Source organism: Aythya fuligula, chromosome 18, assembly GCF_009819795.1.
Source record: "Aythya fuligula isolate bAytFul2 chromosome 18, bAytFul2.pri, whole genome shotgun sequence".
Lineage (NCBI taxonomy): Eukaryota > Metazoa > Chordata > Aves > Anseriformes > Anatidae > Aythya > Aythya fuligula.
The window spans coordinates 11445717-11468453 of record NC_045576.1 but is presented as its reverse complement, the minus strand read 5'-3'; the positions used below and the strand labels follow the sequence as shown (position 1 = coordinate 11468453).

The window sequence follows — 22737 nt, the reverse complement described above, 5'->3', positions numbered from 1 at the left end:
AGAGCCCGGTGTCCTTTTAAGCAGGTACCGGGGTTCCTTCCCTTCTAACTTCAGAAATTCGGCGCGCCTGAGCCTGCTAAGATCAGAAGCTGTTCCCTGCCAGAGATCGGAGATCTGAACGTAGCTCAGCCCTCTGAAATTGAGTGATTAAATTAACTTGAATGTGTAAAAATTCAGCATAAAATGATTCAGCAATACGCTTTATCTACTGGGAACTCTTTAAAGAGCTCTTGGAAGTTAGCATGAATTAGTTTGCTTAAAAGGACCTGGTGCATGTAATTACATCGAACGTCGTGCCGCTGCTCTTCCCCACGAAATTAATCTTTAAACACCGCAGACCTCGAGTGGCGAGGCTTTTGGCACTCCTCCTCCTCTATTTTGACACGAAGTCAGCTGTGCCACCCTGAGGGGCGAGCGACACCTCGGCCTCGTTCTTACTGCAGGTTTCCACCCCGTGCTTGGCTGGTGCCGTGTCACCTCGGGGCTCGGTGCTTCGCCAGGACACGGCTCCGGTGGCAGCAGGGTCACCGTGATGAGCTCAGCCACGTCGCTGCATCTCGTCCCGGTGAGATACCTGCTGGTTTTTGGGGATGGGGCCAGGCTGATCCCACACCAGGCGCTCGCTCCCTGCTGCTCCCCCTGCTCTGGGGACCCTGCTCCAAACTTGGGCGCCTCCATCGTCCTCCACCTCCTCATGGAAGCAGCTGCTGAGGCATCACCCCTGCCACGGACAGGGGCTTGAGAGTGGTGGGAGTGAATTTTTGCAGCCGTGGAGGAGCAAAGTGCTGCCTGTATGCTTCTGGTTGAGATTTCCAGAGGCTTGGTTTGTCCAGGACAAACTTGGGACGAGCTCTGCCGTTTCATCCCTTTCCTTTTTTTTTTTTTATTGCATTTCTCAAGTGCCTCTTTGTCTGAATTAAGAGCCGCATTATGGATTCATTTTCCCGTCCTCGAGCGTGCCCGAGTGCACAGCAGCAGCTCCCAGGGACCAGCACAGGCAGCACGTGGCAGCTTGAAGGATCACCGGCGGTGGGAGATGAAGTGGGGCGGCACGGAAGGTCCGTGTAGCACCTGGCTGCTCTAGATAAAGGATGGCACGGAGGGCTAGAGCAGTAATTTCATCCAATTTCACCCATCCCCGGTGATGGATTGCAGGGAGGAGAAGTTTCTGTGTCGGGATCAGGGCTGCGGGGATGGAGGTGGCCCTGGTAAAGTGGGGGAGGCTGGGGAGGGAGGGAGACGGGTGGCACGGCTGCGGGCACCAGGTTGCCACTTGTGCCACGGGTCCCCAGGGAGCAGTGAGTGCACGCTGTGATTTTGGGCCTGGAAAGGGAATTGGGGAAGGTGTGGGGATGACATTGGTTGCGGCTCCAGCCAGCATCTCCTCTGCTCTTGCTTCCCTTCTCCCCCATTACTCTGGGCTCTGTTTTCAGGTTGTTCCCTGTGCGCTTTTTCTTTTTTTTTTTTTTTTGTGGGTGCAGGCTCCAGGCTCTCCTTTTCCTGGGCAGCTGCAGCCCTTCGGAGGTGTGGGACCGGGGGCTGGTGCCAGCACAGGGCAGGCTGGCGTGCTCCAGCATCCTCCTGACTCCAAACTTGAGATGGATCCCGGCAATAATCGTGTGTCTGAGAGCAAGTGGTAGTCAGTCATGCTGAATTAAACAACCTTTTATGAAAGCTCCTGTGCACGCTTGGATAAATGAAGGCTCCTAATAGACAGTGAGTCATGACACTCTCTATTTATCTTCCATGCTGAAAGCCTGAGCAGATGCAGGGACCTCTTTTATCTGCCAGAAACATTGGAAATGAATTTGTTATGTGAGGGGGGGGACCAGAGGGGTGAGATCCTGCCAGCAGCCTGGGCTCGCAGTCACCGCAGCGTGCGGATGAGTGTCACAGGTGGCCCTCTTTGTCCCCAGCACGATGGTGGGGCTGATGGCACTGGTTTGTGCTGGGGAATGTGGGGCAGTGAGCCCACGCTGCCAGCTCTGAGCACTTGGGGTGTTTTCTTCTCACCGAGCTGAAGCACGGTGGCAGGGGGAGCATCGCACTCCTGTAGCCTCTCCCCTGCCTGCTTTGTGGGTTTGATCCCTGCGCTTCTCTGCTGCTTTTGCTAGTGGTAAATTAATGATATTTTTAACAGGCGCCCTTATTCTGAGCACGGGCAACTGCAGGGAGCTCCTCGTGCAGCGGCTTTGTTCTGCGTGCAGCCTTCCCAGCAGCTGGGCTTTCCTGGCGTTTGGGGACTCGTTCCTTAAACGAGAGCCTTCTCCCTCTGCACTTCCATTCCCAGCTCCTCTGCTCCGTGCTGCGGGCTCTGATCAGAGCAGACACACGGCTCAGCTCCCTGCCTGCTCCCCTCTGCCTTTCGGGGAGCCTGCGGCGCACGGTGCCCTCCCTGTACCTGCCTACAAGGGAGAGCAGCCCTCCCAGCAGAGGTGCGGTGCTTAATTACTCACAGTAATTAAAACCTCTTATGGAGGTGCCAGATAAGAGCAGCGTGGAGCAGCTGTTTGCTGCCACCCATCTGCTCCTTCGGGGCTCCCCGAAATTCCTGCAGAAGGAGCCTGAGAGGGGAACAGGAGCGGAGAGGTGCGGGGCGAGCGAGGAGGGCTCTGGGTCCCGGTGTTCCCCATCAGCTGGGCGCTCTGTGCCGGGGAGAACAGCTGGGCTGACAGCTCCCGAGCCAGGTGCTGGCAGCAATCCTCGAAAAGAGCCTGAAACAATGGGGAAAAAAAAAAAAAAAAAAGATGCAAAAAGATTGATGGTGGTGTCCTCGAAAGGCAGAGCGTGCCGCCGCTGTACCGCGAGCAAGCGATGCGTGGGCGCTGCTCCGAGCGTGCGTCTGGCTCGGCTTCCCGAGGGCTGTGGCTGTTAATTTTGATGTGGTTTCTCTTCTGGGGCTCCCTCGAGGCCAGAAATTGAAGGAAGGCAGGCGGGAGGGTGGCAGCAGGGGCTGGCACCCGGCAGCTCGGTGCGGAGGGCTGTACCACCCGCCTCCTGTGCCGTGGTGCTCCCCCTGCTGCAGGTCTCCGTGGTCCTGGGACCCCTCAGAGCTGCTCCTGCTGCTGTTGGCCCTCACTCAGTTTCTCTTTGTTGCACAAGAGGTGGGATCCGGGGTTGATTTTGCAGCGTGGTTTCATCCCTGTGCCCTTCTCCACCCCGGTGGAGCTCCCTGTGCCAAGTCCCTGGTGTCGTGTGGGTGTGTGTAGGTGTGTGCCACCTTGTCTCAGCTCCGTGCTGCACCATGCAGGGCAGCAGCTCCGAGGACCGAAGGGAGATGCCAGGTTGAAACCAGCCACCGAGGGCTTCCCGGAGCAGGCAGTTGGAGGAAGGAAGGGTTGTGCTGGCCGGCATCGCCTCGCGCAAGAGCTGAGCCCGACCTGCTTCTGCTAATTGCTAACGAGCTGCTGACACCTCATGGGCAGCCTCGGGAAGCACTGCCTGGCTCTGTGCTCCCCGTCCTCGCCCGTGGGGTGCGAGCTGAGGGTGCTGAGCAGCCCTGGGTGCCTTCTTGGGGTGCCCACGGTGCCACGGGCAGCCTGCTCCCCCGTGTGCCACCCTCGGGGACCCTCCGCTGGGTGCAGGTCACGGGCACAGCCCCAGTGCCTCGCAGCCCTGCTCCCAGCACCCCGGGAATTTTTCCCATTTCTGCCCGAGCAAACCAGGGCTGAACCTGCTCGGTGTGGGAGGAAGCGTCGATGGAGCCCATATGGCACAGAATTAAACACAACTGCTGCCAGGCGTTCGTTACAAGTGCTTGAAGTTAATGGAGCAGCCAGGGCTTGCGGAGACGAGGGGAGGGCGCAAAGGGGAGCGCTTGGGCTTCGGGGAGTGAGAGATGTTAATGGCTCCACGGGCAAACGTTCATGTGAGGGGCTCGGATTGGCTACCGGGCCTTTGGGAATCTCCGAAATTTCCGAGTAATTCTGATTTATCTCAGCCATTAGGGGAGAGAATTGAACGTGCTGTTATTTCCTGCACCTCGGGAAGGGATGGCAGCTGCTTGTGTTATCGTTTCCTTTAGCAAATTGTTCTCTCTTTCCCAGCCCACCCCCAGACAAAGGGTCAGAACAAGCTTGCTCATCTCTCCTGGTTTTAGCAGAGCTGCTCTAGCACATAATGCACGTTTCCAGCTCATGCAGCAGAACAAGAGCTGGAAGTGATGAGAGGTGCGCGGTGTCGGGCTGGGCTGATGTGTGCTGCTCGTGCAGGTGCGGCTGTGCTGGGCTTCGTAGGAGTAGATGAGACAGCAAGAGAGATGTGGCAGGGTAAAGGCTTCTGAAATGAGTGTTTCCTGTGCTGCTTTTCTCCCTTCACCCTGTTCCCGTGCAGGTTAACATGAAACAACTCGTGTGAACAGCCTGCGAGTGGCACTTCGTCACGGCTTTAATGAGTCTGCGGCTCTCCTGGGCTTGGCTCTGCCTCTCCATCCTTTCTCCCAAGGTTTTGAGATGGGAGCTAACAGATCTTTGTAAAGAGCCGTGCTGAGGGTGCCAATTTATCTCATCCAAGTTTAATCCGAAGGCAGAAGCCCCTGGAGCCCCCAGCAAGGGACGTGCCGGTGCCGTGGAAGCGCAGCCGTCCCTCCTTTGTCTGCAGTTGCTGACAGCTATAGATCCCTGCCCGGCCAAGCAGAGAGTCTCCTTGCAAGAATTTGATGGGGAAATCGATGGGGAAAAGATTGAAGAGGGTTTTGGTGCTCTAAATGATCTGGCTTCTGGCATCTGCAGCCAAGGGAGGCTCTGAGTGCTCTGGGTTCCCCCAGGACATCAGCTCGTGCTGGGAGCAGGAAGGCAGCACTGATACGCTGCCCGGGGGTGCTGCTCCCTGGGGCCACTCTGCCTCTCACCCAGGGCCATCCAGGGGCCTGGCTTCAGGTTCATTTTCAGCTGAATCGAGACCAAAATGGGTTTTCCTCGCCCAGAAACCTCATGGGGCAGAGGGGGGCTCTGGGCAGCCGCCCTCGTTCAGGCGCGCTGAACTTTGCGCAGAGCATTTGAGAGCTGCAGCAGGAGAGCAGCACGGCTACATCCAGGCCTAATTGGAGAGGAGGAAGAAGGGGAGGTCTCCAAAGCAGATGTGAAAAGCCAGAGGAATCTGTTGCCTCTGTGGGCTCTGATTTTAATTCAGGAGCTGAAGTAGAGCAGTGAAGAGATTTCTGAGTGCGGCGAGCGAGTCGTGCGCTCGTCTGGGTGCGCGCCGCTCGCAAGAGCAACAAAGCTGAGCTCGCCGCTAATGCGAGCAGTTTTCATTAAGAAATAATCAAAACTAAAAATCCGTTTCACACGTTGATAAGGAGTCCGTTGGATTTTGTATTTTGCCAGCAGTTTAAGCCGTCCTCAAAGCCATTTATCTTGCTCCGGTGCTGGCTGCAGAGGATATGAAAAATGCAGCAGGCTGCACATACGTAATTAAACTTCTGGCAGAGTCTTTGCCCTGTGGCTTTACGAAGAAATTCAATAATGATAAATGGAGTAGAATATATAGAGGGGTTTTTGTGAACAAGATTTAGAATGGACGTGGCACAGATAATTATTTGCCTTATAATTGTCTTGGCGCCGTCCTTGCGAGGACCCCGATCTGATAGTGTCAGCTTTGTGTCTCTTTGAACCCCCCCCGCCTTGGTCCACTCTTATCGCTACTCCAGTGTGCTGCTGAGGCTTTCCTCACTTCCAGCCAAGCCCACGCTTAGCCACGATTCCTGTTTTGTTCCCCTTCCCCGGAGCTTGCCCAAGCTGCAGCGTTTCAGGCTGGCAGCCCTTGGGGTGCCGTATTTTGCCTCCCCGACCCGTGGGCGCAGAGCTGGCACCGCGCTCTGAGGATCGCTCCTCTGTAATTAGCCCTTTTTCCCTGCTGCAATTGGACACAAAACACGGTTTCTGCCATATGCAGCCTGCGGTCCTGCTGTTACACATCAGCAGGGAAAATTGTGCTCAGGTCGTCTCCCTGATGGCGGCGTCGCTGCCTTTTCCTGGGCTAATGCACGGATAATTTGCATGGAGTCGTTTTGCTGCTCAGATGGCGAATGCAAACTGGCCCCTGTGCTTCTCCTGCAGGAGCTGGCTCTGGTTTGTTTATTTCCCATAAACTTCCCCTTTTTTCTACTGCATCCCGTTGGGCACCGTGGCTTTGCCGAGCCCTTTGGGGCCACGATCCCTTTGCAGGTGTGATTTTTGTCACGTTTTGGTGCAAGGAAGGGGCCGGATGCTTGGTCAGAGCCTTTCTCTGCTGGCTGGAGGGAAGGGGCCGGGGTCCTCGCCCGTTTTGCAGCGAACTCCAAACGTGCATGTACGAAATCTGCTTTCCATCAACTTTTTATTTTATTTTTCTTTCAATAATATCACGCCGGCTGCTTCCAAGTGGGGGAAAAAAAAAAAAGCCTAATGCAAGTAATAGCTCTGTGCTGGGAATGAATTAGTATCTTAGCAGGTGGCAGGCTCGTGGTAAGCGAAGGAGCTGGCCCAGGCGTTGGCTTTCATTAGCGAGAGCCGTGAAATGAATCTCCTCTGGCAACTCGATAATGGTGAGAAAGGAACTCGACGGGAACTGTCAGCGGAGAGGGAATAGCTGAAACCTTATCAGGGAGGCTACACGAGGAGCCTCGTGCTGGCCATGTGCTCCATGCTCTGCTCCTCTGTGGATGTGGGGGCAGCTGCAGCATCCTGGGGTCGGTGTTCCCAAAGCTCTCGGTCCCCTGTGGCCCCTGGGGATATGGGATGAAACCGTCTGCTCTCGCTGCTGGGGGTCCCAGCCCACCAAAGCCCAGCAGAGCTGACTTCTGGCTTTCTTGCTGACTTCTCTCCAGTTCTCCTGGCCACGTGTTGAGCAAAACCTGCTTTTTTCTCTGTGAAAATTCACCCAGGGAGCGGAGATCAAAGCCTGGAAGAGGGGACTGGAAAGCCTTTGCTGTGACGGTGAAGCACCAGCAGTTCCCCTGCTCTGCCTTGCTGCGGGTGTCCTTGGGGACAGCTCGGTTTGGTGGTGAACCCATCAAATCCGGGGATGAGGAAAGGCAGCACAAAGCCCCATAAACCGCCAGCTGCAGGCGCTGGGGATTTCGGTGGTGGCGCACATCATTTCTGTGTGCTGCAGGGCTCGGTTTTCACGGCTGTGGCAGCAGCACCAGGCAGCTGTGCCCCAGCTCAGGGCTTTGCGTGCTGCTTGGGGACACGGAGCACTTCTGGGCACCTGGACCAGTGCTGGCTGCTTCCTCTTCCCGTGCAGAGAAAACCCTGCAAAGGGTGGCATTTCGGTGCTTGGATGTAAGCGCTCTTCCCCAAACATCACCCAAAGCATTCTGCCTCCTCCCTGGAAAGTCCTTCACCCCAGGGGCTCTACTGCAGATTAGGCTCCTTGCGGGATCCAGGGGACGTGTGCCGAGCTATGCAAGTACCCGTGGTCTGGCAGAAGAAGGAAATTTTATCCGTAAGGGGCTTTAGCCTCGCTTGTCCCCTTGCTGGGGGTCTGTTGTGCCGCGGCGCAGCCACGCCAGCTCCTGCTGCCATGACCCAGGGTTTTTCAGCCTTTGCTCTGTTTTCTCAGTGCCAAAAATTGATAAACACTCGGATGCTTGAAGCTTGGCATTTCGTTTTCTGCGTTTTGAAGACTGCTTCAGAACGCCTTCAGGTGTCCGTTTCTGTGTTTCAGGTGGCGAGCGGCGAGTTGCTGCCGCCACCCCTGCTCCCCCAAGGTGACCCCGCGCGTCAATTTGCATGAGTGCTCGTACGCTAAGGTTTTAATTGGCACTGCAAAGCACGCTCTGCACAGCGCGAGGTGACAGCGGGGCGTTCTGCTGCCTGCAAATGGCACGGGAAGGGGTTGGCGCTCAGTCAAAACGCTTTCAGACAGCTCCTTGCACCCTGCCTGCGAGAAGAGGCTCGGGGTGGGTGAGTCAAGGGACAGGAGGGGAGCAGTCGGGGAAGGGAATTACATAAATCCGCAGAGAGGGAATTACATTGTCTGAGTGTCAAACCTTCTTTACCACGGAGCTGTGCTGAGTAAGGTTCAGGAACCCGTGCGTGTCGTTCCGCGGCTCCCTTCGCCTCTCCAAGCCGCAGGTGAGCGGTGAGGGTCTCGTTCTCCATGAGCTTCATTGCAGTGCTCCCCGGGGCTGCTTCCACCCTTCCTAGCCCTGGCTGGGGCTCGGATTTAAGGGTCTGGTTTAAATACCTGGTTGAAACAGAGCTGATGGTAATTGTCCTGCTGGGAGCAGAGGTCCGGGGGAGCCTGGCGTGTCCACGAACAGCAGCGACAGCGTTTGGTAGTGGTACAAATAATCCTGGATGTGGCTCAGTGCTCCCTTCTGCGAGCAGGGTGAAATCAGAACGAAGGGATGGGGCTCTCCTTTGTCCGTGGAGGAAATGGAGATGCCAGCCTGTGCGGGGTGGCAGGGCAGGGGGACGGTGTGACCGTGGTCTGACCGCGGGTCCCCCAGCTGCTGCCCGCTGGCTCCGTCCCCATCGTCCTTGTCCCTGTAAGATGGGGGCCGCTGGTTTTGCAGGTGGGTCTGAGCCCTTTGGGTGATGCTGGGGAGCTGTAGGAAGAGGAGAAATTTGTGCTCCATCTCAAAATGCCCCCTTCCCGTGAGCTCTGCAGTCTGCACGGGGGGAACCCCCCTGCCCTAAGCTGACACAAAGCAGGGGGGGACACCTTGCGCGCTCCTTCGGCCCTGCTGCGGTGGGTGTTTTTCCTTCTTTGTGCTTTTTCCTTTTGGGCGGGGAGGCAGGAGGCGTCCGTCTGTCACCCTCTCGGCTGACCCAGCTCTGTCTCTCTGTACCCTCAGACAAAGGTGAAAACGGGGAGCCGTACCAGAGGAGGAAGGGCGCAGGGACCAGCCCACCCGACGGCCCCCCGCCGTTCCCCGTGCCCAAGGACAGCTCCCCGATGGGCAGCAGCAGCAGCTGGAGGCGAATTCTGCTGATGATCCTCGCTATAACCATCCACAACATCCCAGGTGAGGCCCAGCTGTCTGTCTGTCCATCCATCTGTCCCTGCAGCCCCTTCCCAGGGGGGGCACTGAGCTGGTGCCACCCCAGGAGGATGCCACGGTGCCACTCGCTTTCCTCTCTCCTCCTTCTCGCTGCTTGCAGATGGCACCGGGGTGCCTCGGGTGCCTTTTGCCGAGATCTCTCACATCGAGCTGTGCTATTTGCAGGGGGCTGGAGCGATGTAGGGTTTTGGCAGCAAAACCCCGTGCGAGGAGGGGCTTTGGGAAGGGTTTGCGGGCTTGCCGGTGCGTCCCGAACATCTGCAGCCTCGCTCTCCGCTGCCAGCCCGGGGTGGGCAGGAACTGTAAATCTGAGAGCATTTGGAGAAAGATGATGCCGAAAGACAATAAAATTCTGGTCTGTTATTTCTCTTCTGGTTTGTGTACCAGCAAGAGATGCATTTTAAAGCACTCCTGCTCTGCGGGAACACGCACAGTCGCAGCTTTCGTATTCAAGGGACGGAGTGTGCCAGTAGGTGGAAAACTGCAGAGCCAGGAGTCTCGGGCTGCTGGGCTCCGAGGCTACAAAAAACAGTGCAAGATGAGATAAATTTATAACAGCTGAGAACACTCAGCTGCTTTCTAGCTCTTGGTTATGCTGAAAGCAATATCAGGCAGCCTGTTCAAATGCTTTTGTGGGTTTGTCTCCCGTCCCTCCTGCTCGCCTTCCCTTTCTTCCCCTCTCCTTTCTTTCTCCCCTTTCAGCTCCGTCTCTCTCAGGTTGTAGCCTGAATGGAGGGGAAGGGGCTTTGGTCTGTAACTGGGGTCTGTAAACTTGGGGAAGGATGGTGAGGGCCTTCCAAAAAGCCGTGGTTTCCTAGCTGGCGTGAACGTGTGGCTTGTTGGCCAAGAGGCTGCTGTCGCGATCAGCTCAAGCTGCTCGGGAACAGGGCTGGCTCCTCCGTCAGCGCAGGGAAGGTGGCAGCTGCCTCGTGTTTTCTGATTTCGAGCGTGACTTTTATTCAGTGCCAGGGCACCGGCTTTAAATTCCACCAGAGGCTCAGCTCCCCTGCTCCAGCCGCGGTGGGAAGGCTCAGCTCCCGCTCTGCGCTCCCAGCTCCGCGTTTCCCCTCGCAAGGGCACCCCCGGCTCGGAGTGACAGCAGGGAATCAAAACAAAGACGCAGCAGGCAGCCTGCTCTGTAGGGCTGGGAGAAACGTGGGCGTTCGTTCTCCTTGAGCATTCAGGAGCTGCCGTCCCTTCCAGCCTGGCTGTGCCTCGCTCGGCTCTTGGCAATAATTGCTTCGTTCCAGCCGGCGATCGCTTCCCGGAGCTTTTGGTGCTGTCTCGGGGCGCCCGCGTGGCTTTCACTGCCTGGATGTTGTGGGAGAGATTTCGGGGTACACCTGTACCTCCAGGCTTAACCTCTTTTAATTATTTGTGGATAGCTCAGCTGCCTTAATTCAGCTCCAGTATTGCCAGGGGAGGCAGGGACACGGCAGAGGAGAACCTCAGCCATCTGTGGACACAGGGCAGCCCCTTGGCCCCTGCCCACAGCAGGGCTCACCCCTTCCCATGCAAGCAGCAGAGCAGAGTGGCTCTGTTCTCATTTTCACGGCGTGATGAGATCCTGGGGCCGAGTGTGAGGCTGGAGGAGATGAGGTGGGTGCCCGGGGGGCTCACCAGTGGCTGCCACTGCTGGGGGCTCGGCAGCAGAGCTGAGCACCCAGAGGAGCCCCGTGCCGAGCTGTGTCCCTGTCCCCAAGCCCTCTGGCTGCTCCTGCTCCTCCTGCATTTAGCCCAGGTGCTGCCCAGGCTCTTACAGGAGTTACAGCCCCGCGGTGCACTTGCTGCAGACAACTCGGGAGCTTTCAATTAACCGCACACAAACACAGAAAAGGGGGAAAGCGCCCGCACCGAGGGAGCGGTAATTGGATTTCATCCTGCAAATGAAGTGCCAGGCAGCCCGGGGTGAGGAGCCGGGCTGCGTGCTCGTCGCGCCGCCTGGGGCTGTGTTGGCTGGGGATTCCTTTCGCTGTCGCAGGAAAAAGCAAGTTTTGAGGAGGAGCGAGCAAAAAGTGTCACCCGCGGCAGGCAGCTAACGACAACGCGCTCCCGCTGGCTGCAGCGGCACCACGCTGACCTTTCGTCTCCAGCAGGAGCACAAAGCCACCCTCGGACTCTCGCAGAGCCTCAGAAATGCTCCTGCATCTTAAAGGTCACGGCGTTAAAAATTTATGTGCGGGCTGCTGAGTGAGCACCGGGTCCTGAGCCCTGTCCTTCACCCTCTGCGTCCCGCGGGGGGCTCGGCACAGCGGGGTCGGGGGCGCAGCGGGGTCTGGGGCGCAGCAGGGCTGCCTTGCATGCAGCATCAGACGCTGGTCTCAGCCTCGGGGTGGTCTGTGGGGTCCTGTGGGACAGAACCAGCCCCTTGCTTAACGCCCTTTCGCTCTGCCAGCACGGTGCCACCAGCTCCTGGCAGCACTCCCCGGCTCCGCTGAGGCCCCTGCCTGCGGCGCGGGGTTTGGAAACACTGTAATGCTCTCCCTCAATTACCATCCTCAGCAGCGGGGAGGCTGACACTATAATTAGTGCGGGCTCCCACAGCGTAATGGCACCGTGCTTAACGTGTCGGGCTGTGCAGCACGAGGAGCCGGCAGGGCGCGGGCTGAGCTGCTCCGTGCGAGCCCAGGATTTGGGATGCTCGGTGCCTCCCGGCCAGGCTCACGCTGCCACCTCTGCCCCCCCCCACCCCGAGGGCTCCCAGGGTTTTCTGCTCTCCCCAGTTCTTTGCAGAGCAAATCCCCGGGGCTGAGCGATGGTCTGGTTGCTGCAGTGAGGAGGACACAGATGGAAGGGGGATGCTGCTCCCCTGCAGCATTTTACCCCCGAGCCTGAGCCCTGCCACGTCCCCGTTTGTGGTTTAAGTTCCCGCAGGGACAAGGGCTGGCCCTGGGAAGGCGCCAGCACTTCGGGGTGCTAAAAGCAAGGCACGCAGCTCCTTGTGGCACTGTGGGGTTAGCTGGGAAACCAAAGCCCTGAGCGCTTTGTCGTGGTCCCCCCAGCATCTCCCCCTGCTCCCCAGCACCGCGGGGAGCCCTGGGATGTCTCGCTGCCCACTGCAGTGCAGCGTGGAGACGGCTCAGCACCAGCACCAGCACCACGGCCACGGCTTTGCCCACGAGGTGAGACCTGTGCCGTGGCTGCCAGCTCTGGGCATCAGCTGCTCTCCTTTAGCACGGGCAGGGGATGCTGGAGGGGGGATTGGGCAGGGCTGGGAGCACATCCGAGCCTGCTGGAGCCCAGCCTTGAGCTCTGACTGCTGGGCACGCTCCCCCTTGCCACGGCCAGCAGAGCGCTGTTTTTATTTACTCCGAGCCCCAGTTAGGGGTGAACACGTTTTGCTTTTTGGCAGTGCTCTGCCTTTCATTTCGGGCAAACTGGATGCCAGTTACTGTGCGGGCGAGGTAATTGAACGGAGGGAGCAGCCTCCTGCGTTCGGTTTGCGTTTGCTGGGTTCCGCAGGCAAGCAAAAGGTTTGCTAATTCGCTCCAAAGCTGGGGCTGGCGATGTAAAGAATAAATTGATAATGACAAGAGATGCCAAACTGCAGAACATTGCTGCTAATTAATATTCATATATGCCAGCTTTAGTGGAACATTAATTATGTATTTAATCAAGCCCTGTTTATTCTGGTTCATCTTTGTACTTTAGGTGCTTGTTATGCCGAAGACTCGAAATTAATTGAAATGTTACTGGTGTATCGCAAATAACAATTAGCGAGGTGTGAGTTTAAACTCTTTTCTCTGTGCTCTCGCTCCCAAGGGAGGAGGGAAGGCTGCAGGATGGAGCCTCAGGGGTGTCCCGAGTGCAGGGCAGGCTCCTCACTTCGCTCTGCATCACTCAGAGGCACGGTGGCTGTTTCGGCTGGCTCTGCCCGTTGCGTGCCCTGCTCTCCACCTCCACAGGGACCCCAGGAAGCTCTGCTGTGTGTGCAGGTGCTCAGAAAAGCACGTGCTGGTGTTCACGCTTTGCTCCTCTGCCAGGAAATGCATCCTTCACGTGCCCTGCAGATTCCGGAGGACTCGCCGAGTGCTCAGCCGGGTGGGGACCTGGCGAATGCAGTCCTACAGCAGGGGCTCAGCGCTGCCCCTGGGCTTCCTACAGCTCTGCTTGGAGCTGGCCATGGCAGCGTGCAGAAAGGGATGTCCTGAGTGCGTGGGGTTGAAGGGATTCTCAGCGTGGAAACGCCACAGGAGCCCACGTGCCTGCCCCTGACGTTGGAGATGGATGGGACCGAGCCAGGCTCTGCAGCCGGATTCCATGAATCCATGTTGCTTGTGGGGGTCTCTGGTGCACGGTGCCCCTGGTGCCTTCAGCTGCAGCCCGAGGCATTTTCCATCGGGCATCTGAAAGTTTGCAGCGGGCACGTGTGGGCAGCAAGGGGAAGAAGGGGAAGCCGCAGGTGTTTGCTCTGCCAGCTGGTGGAAACGCAGCGGTGCTCCGCCTCGCTTTGCGCCGACGTTTTGGGAAATGGGCATCGGCACGCACAAGGGGAGGCTTCCAGCCAGGGTGACGTTGCTAAGGAAACCCAGCCTGAATTTCCTTTTTTTCTTTTCTTTCTTTCTTTTTTCGTTTTTTTTTTTGGTGATGCTGTGGGGCCAGAGCAGCAGGCAGGCACCGTGCGGGCACCCAGTCCCTCCCCAAGGAGCTGCGCGCGGAGCCAGAGGAGCCAGTTCAGTTTTGCCCCAGCCCCGTCCTTTTTGCCCTAAAATACCTTGTGTTTCTGCATGCAGTCCCTTCACCCCGTGTTTGCTCCCTAATTCGATTTCTGCAATGTTTCTGCCTCAAGTGTCAAAGTTAAGCAGAGGTGTCTGGGAGGAAGCAAATTGGAGGCGGCAGCGGGAGCAGCCCCGCAGTGACGCCGTCCCCTGCTCGCCCTCCCGGTGCCCAAACCTCACGTGGAGCCACCTGAAGGTTTTTCTCCACTTCCCAGTACCAGAAACCAATTAACTGGCTGGATTTCTTTTTTTTTTTTCGTATTTGATGGGAAGGAAAAAAGCAAGCACAGAAGTGTAAGGAGCAGTGAAGTGTGGGAGCTAAAAATGGAACAAATGTGAAGGCACCGAGGAGAGGAGGGAGGAATTATTTCAGGGGCACAGCGGGGCACTGCTGCGGGTGAGAGAGGAGAGATTTTAAATGGAAAAAAAAAACTTTCAGATGGTGACATCTAGAAGGACAAACGAGCCTGCCAGGAAGCTGCACTGGGTCGGGGGGGCTCCTTACACCCCCAGGAGGTGGTGTTCAGGTTGGTCCCCACCTGGGACTGCGCGTGGTGAGGGGCTGCGCACAGACAGACAGCAGTCCTTGGGCAGTGGCTCCTGGGGTCCCTCTCTCCCTGCCTGCCCAGGAGGGGAGATTTAGCCCCAAAACTTGTAGATCAGTGCTTGGGGTGGGGGTGAGATGATGACGGAGGGAAGGTGCAGCCAGGGCAGAGCAGAGGACGCGGCTTTGGAGCTCTCTGCTCTGCGTCATCGCCTGTCCCCGAGGGAGGCGCAGGGGCTGGCAGTGAGATGTTTTGTCCTGAGGAAACCGGGGAAGGAGGGAAGTCTGCAAAAAGGCCTGGTAAACGTCAAAATGATTTGAAACATCCTCGTTTGCAGCTTCACCTGGGAAGGAGAATGGTGCAGCTGAAGGCCTGCAGGCCAGACAGTGTGAAACCCTCCCACTGCCCTCTGCAAGGTGGGCTTTGGCTGGGGAGAGCTCTGCTGGCGAGAGCTGCCCGCTTTGCCTCGGGGCGCTGTCTTTTCTTTACGGCTTCCCACAGCTTGAGCCGTTTTTTCCCCGTCCTTTTATGTGTCTCCTGCTTTATGACCGTCTGGGGGAAGAGGAGCAGACGGCGCCCTTCGGTTCTGGTACTTGGCTGCTGGGCGTTTGTGCGCCTGCTGTGCCGCTAGCACCGCACATGGCAGCTTCATCCCCGAGCACAGGCAGAGCTGCTGTCATCCCGCTTAGTGGCAGCACGGCCACAGGCAACTTCACGGTGAGCTTTGTCCCCGTGTCCCCCTGGGGTGGCGTGACACATCCTGGGTGTCCCTGCGCGAGATGCTGCCTTGCTTGCGGTGGCCGGGTCTGACGCGGTCCACAGGAGGGTGCCAGGTAGGGTGCTGGGGGCTGCAGCTTTAAAAACAACCCAGCAAAATCCACCTGGAGCTCATCAGACCCAAACCAGCGCCGGGGTTTTCTGTCGGGGCGCACGCAGATGTTGGGTGGGTGCAAGGACACAAATTGCCCTTGGCCGAAGGGGAGGGTATGGAGAGGGTGTGTGGGGGGCTGTGGCTGCACAGAGGTTGTGTGCTGAGCTGTCAGAAGGTTGTCAGAGGGCTGGGACAATTGGATTTCCTGGCTGGTTACTCTGTCATTAACAAACCTGATTGAATTCGCTCTCCTGGGACAGGAGCTTATCCTCTGGAGAGGAGGCTGGGGCAGTGAGTGTGGTACCGCAGCTCAATTATTAAACCAGCAAAAAACGCGGTTATTTATATGGATAATTCTGAGATACGTTAAGAGTTTGCAACCTTCATTTTGCGTTAGGGCTTTTTGGTGGTCTGTAGGCACTGACAATGTGTCGTGGTTGCTGAATTTAACGTGCGTGCAGCTCTCCCTGCTTCAGCAGAACGTGAGGCTGGGAGGAAGCCTCTGCGCACGCTTCCCTCCAAACCGTGGGGTGCCTCCCAGTGTCCCTTCTACTTCTCATGTTCCTCCTGATGATTATTCTCGGAGCACCTCGGTTTTGTGTTGAGCAAGGAAAAGGAGAAGGGGGAGATCGGCTCGGAGCTTGAATTTCTGAGAACGGGGTGGAAGGGAGGCCGAGGGAAGGTGCCCGTGCGCACGGCTGGCACCTCGTGCATGCTCTGCGCCTGCAGCAGCTCGGGGGAGCTCAGCTCTGCCGAGGGGAGCAGAGCAGAGGCAGGACCCAGAGCAGGGACAGCCACGTGCCGGGGGCACCCGCGGCGTTGTACAGCCGTGACTCAGCTGTGATCCCGCACAGCTCGCTCCGGTAAAGGTTGCTTGAACCTTTCATTAACCCCCCGGTAATTGCAGCTTCACCAAGACGTGCTTTGACACTGGCAGGGATCAAGCACCTCGATGAGTGGGAAGCACTTGATCGGGGCTGTTACGCTTCTTCGTGGGCTGCAGGGTGCCGGGGGTGCCCCGCTGTGCCCCGCGTGGTGACGTGCCACCAGCACGGTGCCGTGGGGAAGCAGCGTGTGGATAAGAGCCCGAATTTGATGGAATTCCCTGCATTACATGGACACGCTCGGTGAGACTTGATGTGCAGCCTGCGAGGCAGCTCGTCACCCCGTGGGGATCAGGGGGGCTCTGGCCCCAAAGGCTGGGGACGTGTGGGCACGGTGGCAGCGAGCCGCAGGTCTCTGGTGCCCCGCTGGCTGCGGCTCATATTTCCAAAACTCATTTGTAGGCAGACACCTGGAAAGCCAGCGGAGAATGATAATGTACATTTATCTCTGCGGCATCGTTTTCAGTCGACGATCAGCGTTTTGTAAAAGGTAACAGCCACAAAGGTGACAAAAGCCAATTAAATACAGCGCTTTCACCAGCTGGGATGAAAATGTGCAGAAATATGCATGTGGAAGCTCTTTTTTTTTCCTTTCTTATCCCCATCAGATCTTTCAGGGCTGTTGCATTAAATATCCGTGAGCAGCGGCCCGAGAAATCGTTTGCGTGCTAGCAAATGAAACATTAAATACCAGTGATGGATTCGGGTTGGTGGTGCCAGGCAGGGCGTGTGGTCGGTCCCTGCTTTTGGGGTGGTTCTGGGTTATTAGCTCGGAAAGGGGTTCGTTCACCCAGAGCCACGTCTTTGTGCTGGAGCTTTAGGACGTCGGGCAGTTAATTCTTTCCAACGAGGTCCCTCGTTTGTAAGCCCTGGGCTGCGGGTGGCACATTTTTGGCTGTTGCTGCTCGGTGCTTTGCAGTCAGGATTTGTTCCGAGTCGTTCTGCTTTGGGGAAAGGGGGGAGAAAAGAGGAGCAAGATGGGATGTGGATGGTTTGGCTCCTGTGGGGTAACTCAACAGGAGGCACGGGGGAATTGCCTCATCCTACCCAAATTTCACCCTGTTTAATGACCCTATTTAATGTACTTTGGGCTGCTTTTTCCAGTATCTGTTGTCATCAGGCACCCGTGGCTGTCCCGTGTTGCATCCCACCAGGTTTTCTCTGAGCTCAGCCTCTCGGGTCCCTTCTGGTTCCGCTGCTTTAAACCCAAACACTTCACCCAGAGCTGTTCTACACGAGCGGGCGCAGCTACGCTCTACAAAACCCAATTCTGCGTTTTTTTTTCCACGCAAAACTCCTGTGAAATTGCCTGGCATCCCCCAGATAAGGCGCTGGGATGGGATTGCAGCTTACAACCCCCTTTTAATGACGGGTGGCTCCGTGGCGTCGCGCGCAGCAGCGGCTTTTATTTCCTTGGTGTCAGCCCTGGTGCCGAGCACCTGAGCAGCGGGGATTTGGGCTGTTTGTTTTTCCAGGTGAGGGGAGGCTCGGTCCTGCCACCCATCTGCTGCTTGCCAGCGATGTGCAGCTGGGATCAGACCTCTCCACGGATCCCTGGAGGCAAAGCCGTGCCGCTGGGCTTTGTCCTGTGCCGTGCACGTGGTGGAACCGAGCCCTCTGGGCGCGTTTCAGCTCCTTGCAGCTCACGCAAAACGTGGGGGGCTTCGCTCCTGGGGGTCCAGCTCCTTGTTTGCCAAAGGCAGCAGTCCCTGCTCCCGCAGCTGGGAGGTGTCACAAGGATGTTAACGAGAGCAGAAGAGGAGCAAGAGGAGAGTTGGCTTCCCAAAAAGGCTGAGCAGCTCCTGGGGTGGTACCGAGTCGCTGCTCCCCCGCATCCACATCCTTCTCTCCTGCTGAGGACCGGCTCTGTCCCCTTCTGCACCATGCCACCCTTTTTTAATCCCTTTTATTTCATCCTCTTCTGTCCATTCCTGCTTTGGAGGGTGGCTGTGTGCATCCCGGGCTCCTGCAATGCTGATTTTATTATTTCCTGCTGGAGATCCAGGCTGTGGTCTTTTGGGGAGCCTTAACATCCCCGTGCTCCTGGGGCACGGAGAGGTGTTTTGCACGCATGGATTTTCCTGCTGCACTTTTCAGACAGCCACGTCGGGAGCCTGGGGTCTGTGCTAGATGTGCCCGCTGTCACAGCCCAGGCTTTGGGGGAAAAACACGGCTTTTGAGGAGTGAGGGTGATGGGAAGCAGCGCTGTGCGCGCGTGGGGGGTTGGAGAGGCTGCCTCCCAGCAGCTGCAGGCTTGGTGTCTCACACGCAAAGGGAGATTCACTGCTCTCGAGCTCAAGTTCAAAAAGGAAGGAAGTCTCTCTAAAACTGCTTTAACCTCCTGCTCGCTGCTCTGAGGATGGGGAATGTGTGGAGATGTGAAAATGACTGAAATGTGGTAATGCCCGCGCTTTCCTTCGCAGTAATGGCAAAAAGATGTTCTCTAGTGGGAACGGGAGGAAAAACTGAGAGTTTGAGTAGTGGAGACGGGGACACGCTTAAACTCTCTTAGAAATACAAACCTCATTACAGCAGGATTAATTTTCCACGAGGAGCTTCCAGTTCTTCAAAGGCCGGATGAATAATTGACGACGTGCTGGCACCCGTGGCACCTTCCGAAGGGAAGCGCCTTCGTTCGGCGACCCGGGAGGATTTTCTTTGCTGGCCCTGGCAGGAGGAGAGGTCCGAGAGCTCTCACAGCTCCCTGCGTGCTCCTTTCCTGGGGGGGCCGTGCTGCATCCCGGCAGTTTTCTGCACTCCATCCCCGGCAGTTTCCTGCAGGTGTGTTTTTCGGAAGGTGCCGTGCCAAGCGCATCCTCCCGGGGAGCGGAAGGCACGGGAGGAGCGAGCAGAAGGCAGGTGCCAGCACGAAACGACGAGTGGAAAAGGCAGCAATGTTAATACACAGCCCGTGCTTTGTGTTTCCTTGTGAAAAAAAAGGAAATTTCAGTCTTTTAGGCGGTGTTTGTCCTGCAGAGACCTGGCAGAGGAGCAGTGGGCTGGGGGCTGGAGCAGTCGCAAGGCTCAGGTTTGGCTTTGTGCAAACCATCCCCGTCCCCGGCCCCTCCTGTCCCTTGGCTGGTGCCCTCTGGGAGACAAAGGTGCACCAGGAATATCCTTCAGTCCACTGGAGGTTTTTAATTTTTAAACATTGCAACAGGATATTGCTCCCTACCTCCAGCCTGTGCTTGTTTTTCTGCTCTTTAAGGCGTGTAAGAATAACAAATAACTGGGGTTAATTTGCTTGCTGCTGTGATTTGTGGAGGCTCTGTGAGAGATGCTCGCTGTTCTGTAGTTCGGGTTTTGGGGGGATCCGGAGGGTTTTTACCTTTTGCTTGCTCTTTGTGAGCTGGCCTTCCCCTGGGGATTACACCTGGCATCCCGTGGTGCTGTGAAGCTCATTTCATGCTTGGAAACGAAGCTGGAAACAGCAGGAGCCGAGTGAGATCCCGAGGTGGCCCTGGGCTGGCACCGGGCTCGGGGCTGCCCTGGCTCGTGTGCCACCGCGGGGCTGCTCCGGGGAGCAGCGAGGAGAGGTCCAGGTCCCGGTTTCACCTCGTAAGCCGCAGTGAATAGGATTTAAAGCAGCACTTGGTTTCATTTCCCCCGGTTCTTTCAGCTCGCCGAGCTCGTAGGGGCTTGTGCAATGCATGATAAGGGAGAGGTCTGAGGGATGCAGTAAGCCATCCCGCTTTCAAGCTAATCCTTTGAACTTTAAAGCTGCCGTGGCTTTTTCCTCCTACAGGCATCAGCAAGCGGCCGTGCCGGCGCCCTGCTGAGGAGGGGTGGGGGCTCTGATCCCTGAGAGATGCCTTATCAGGTTAAAACGCCTTGGATGGTAAAGCCGAGGAAGTCCAAGAGAGGCAAAATCCCCTCGTTTAGCTGAAACGGGAGCATTTGCCTGCTGGGCTGGGATCGGTCATAATTCTGGTTCTGCTTTCTGCAACCCCACGAAGGGGCTTCTGCCTCGCCCTGCGGGGAGCAGCGGTCCCTCAGTAGCAGTCCCTTCTGTCCCTTGGTCATTGGGGATTGTCTGGGATCTGTTTCCTTCGGGAACTCTGCCCCAGCAGTCGGACAGGCAATATTTAAAGCCTGATGAAGCCCCAAAGCAGGGCTCAGGGCTGAATTCCCAGCAGGTAACGAGAAGGCTCTCCCCCAGCCACATCAGCGCCCCGATGTCCCCCCAACCGTTCGCACGACCACCACGTGCTGGTTGATTCAGAATCATGACCTCCCTTTTTGTGCCTTTACCACCCCGAGGAAGCCTCTCAGGCTGTTTATAATCTGGGGACCTGCAAAACACCCGAGAGAGGGGCTGCAGCCGGGGGCTGAGCCTGCCGCGAGCTCCAAGCATGGGCAGGCTGGCAGCGAGCCTCGCGGCGGCTTCCCCCGATTCCTTTGTGAGCAGGTTGGCTGCTCCACGAGGCTTCGGGGCTGACGTCTTCTTTTTGGAGAGCCCAGCCCCGTGGCTCCGAAGCCTCCGAGTTAGGGTGTGATGCTGGCAGGCTGCGCCAAGTGCCGTGGCTGAAACAAGCGGCTGCGGCACGGGCCCCGTGGCACCTGCTGGGTGCACCCGGAGCCTTCCCGAGCCTCGGCAGCGCCCACACCACGTGCGGGGTCCCTGCTGGATCCGTACGGAGCTGCTGAGCTCCCCTCTGTGCTGCCTCTTGGCTGGGGTAAAGCAAATTTCTCCACCGTAGCCTGGATGGTGCCGTGTCTGGGGCTTGTGCCGGCATGGGGTCACCATCCCCTAGGTGATTCCTGGCTGTATTTGTCCTACCCCAGCTCTTTCCCCTCTCCTGGGAAACAGGAGCTGGATGAGCCCGGGACCTGACACAGCTCTGTCACCTTTCCCCACCGTGCTGCAGCTCCCACCATCGCTGCCTCTCCCTCCCCGAGCAGGCGGCTCCCCACGCGCCATCTGTTGATTTTCCCCGCCCGTCATTTGTTTCCGTATAGATGGGATTTGTGCTTCCATTCATCGTGCTGCTGAGCTGCCTATTCCACGAGGTTCGCCGTACAGCAGGGCGAACCGCTGTGGTTTTTCCGCTCCGTCTAAGCTTTTCTCGTTATTTACCCAAATTAGCGCTCTCGGCCTTTTTGAATTTTGCTCTCTGGGCGAGTCTCACTTCAGAAGAAATGTTGCGGGGGAGCCGTGCCAGCTCCCTTCGTGCAGAGCTTCTTTGTGTCCTCACCGCAGCCATTAAGTGTCCTGAAAAAGCTCTTCCCCTTCTCCCCTCCTGCAGGTCGCTGCGTGAACGCCGAGCGTGCAAAACCATCACCAGCTGCAGGTGCAAAGCTTTTGGCACTCGCTGCCTGCCCCTGGCTCTGGGGCTGCTCCTGCATCCTCCAGGAGGGTGCTTTTGGGGAGCACGAGGGCTTTGCACGAGCACTTTGCGTTTGTGCTTTGCGTTTGTGCTTTGCACGAGCACTTTGCACAAGCACACATCTCCCCTGGCACCACCACGTGCCTGGGCTGCCCTGGCTCTTTTACTGGTGGAGTTATCGTCCAGCCGTGGTGTTTTAGGGACGCTCAGGGTTTAGGGACCCGCACTCAGGGTTTTGGTTCTCGGGGCCGTGTTCCCTGTCTCCATCCTAAGCCTCGGCACCGAGCTCGGATCCGGGCTCCGGGGGCTTGTGGCGCGTTGTGACTCCTGGAGCAGAGGATGCAAATGCTGATAAGGAGAGTCGGCGCTGCCTTTTGTGGGGTGTTTCCAAGGCAACTGGAAATCCAGAAGACCACAAACATTACACAGGCCTGTTCCTCTGAGACCTCGTCCTGGAGCGCACAGGCACGCGCCGTGGGACTTTCAACCTGTCTGAAGGTGCCTCCGAGCAGTCCCTGCTGCCCCCTGCGTGGCTGTCGGAGCAGGTAATCGCCTCCTGGAAGGCTGGCGAGCCCTCTCCAGCATCCAGCCACGCGAACGGGTTCGTTTTTCATCCTGGAATGGTTCCCCCCCCGCCTGACTGGGAGGGGAGCGATGCCAGAAAAGCTGCAGGAACAAAGCCTGAATTTCCAACAGAGGCAGACGTGGCAGCGTTTGGACACCTCCTTCGAAGGAGGGGTTCTCTGGGAGGTTCGAGGGAGCTGTTCCAGCACCAGGAGGGTCAGAAAAGTTTCAGAGGGAGCAGAAAGGGCAGGGAGGGAGCGGGGAGGATGGGGAGGATTTGCCGTACCCCGTGCCCTGGTTCCACCTCTGGCTCTTTTCTCTGGGGCTGGCTGTGATGTCTTGCAGAGTTTGGGTTTCCTCCTGCCTTTTGGACTGTCTGTAAAGGCGGCGTGCCCAAATTCCGGCACAGGACACAGAAATCTCTTGCTGGGAGCCTGCTCCTGGATGATCATCACCCCCGGGGCTGTAAGGAGAAGTTTTTTCTCACCTGCAAAGCTCCCCCATGGCACCGCATTGTGCACGGCTCTGCGGAGAGCTTTGCCCAGCCTCAGCCTTTACGTGGGTGTTTTGCTCTGCTCTGCCCCTTATCAAAATGGCATTTTAGCTGCTGGGGATTGTGTTTTTTTCCTGTCCCATGCAAATACAGAAATCTCTTCTCTGTGTGAGCTCCCCAAGAGACCCCTGTGCTGTGTCGGGTTCACAGTGGGAGCACGAATCTGCGTGCCCAGAGCTTCCCATCACCGTGCTGGGGGCTGTGGCACCCCCTTGGCGTGGTGCAGATCCACCCTCATCACTCAGACAGCTATCAGGTGGATCTGCAAAGAACTTGGATTAAAATG

General features: G+C 57.4%; 1 protein-coding gene across 1 annotated transcript in view; it reads left to right on the top strand.

The window, feature by feature from the left end:
* Positions 1 to 22737, top strand: part of SLC39A11 (solute carrier family 39 member 11) — a 77493-nt gene that overhangs the window by 35722 nt on the left and 19034 nt on the right. The window contains exon 6 of the mRNA XM_032199963.1: positions 8783 to 8953. Coding sequence (XP_032055854.1) covers positions 8783 to 8953 — 171 coding nt within the window. The remainder of the gene's footprint in view (positions 1 to 8782; positions 8954 to 22737) is intronic.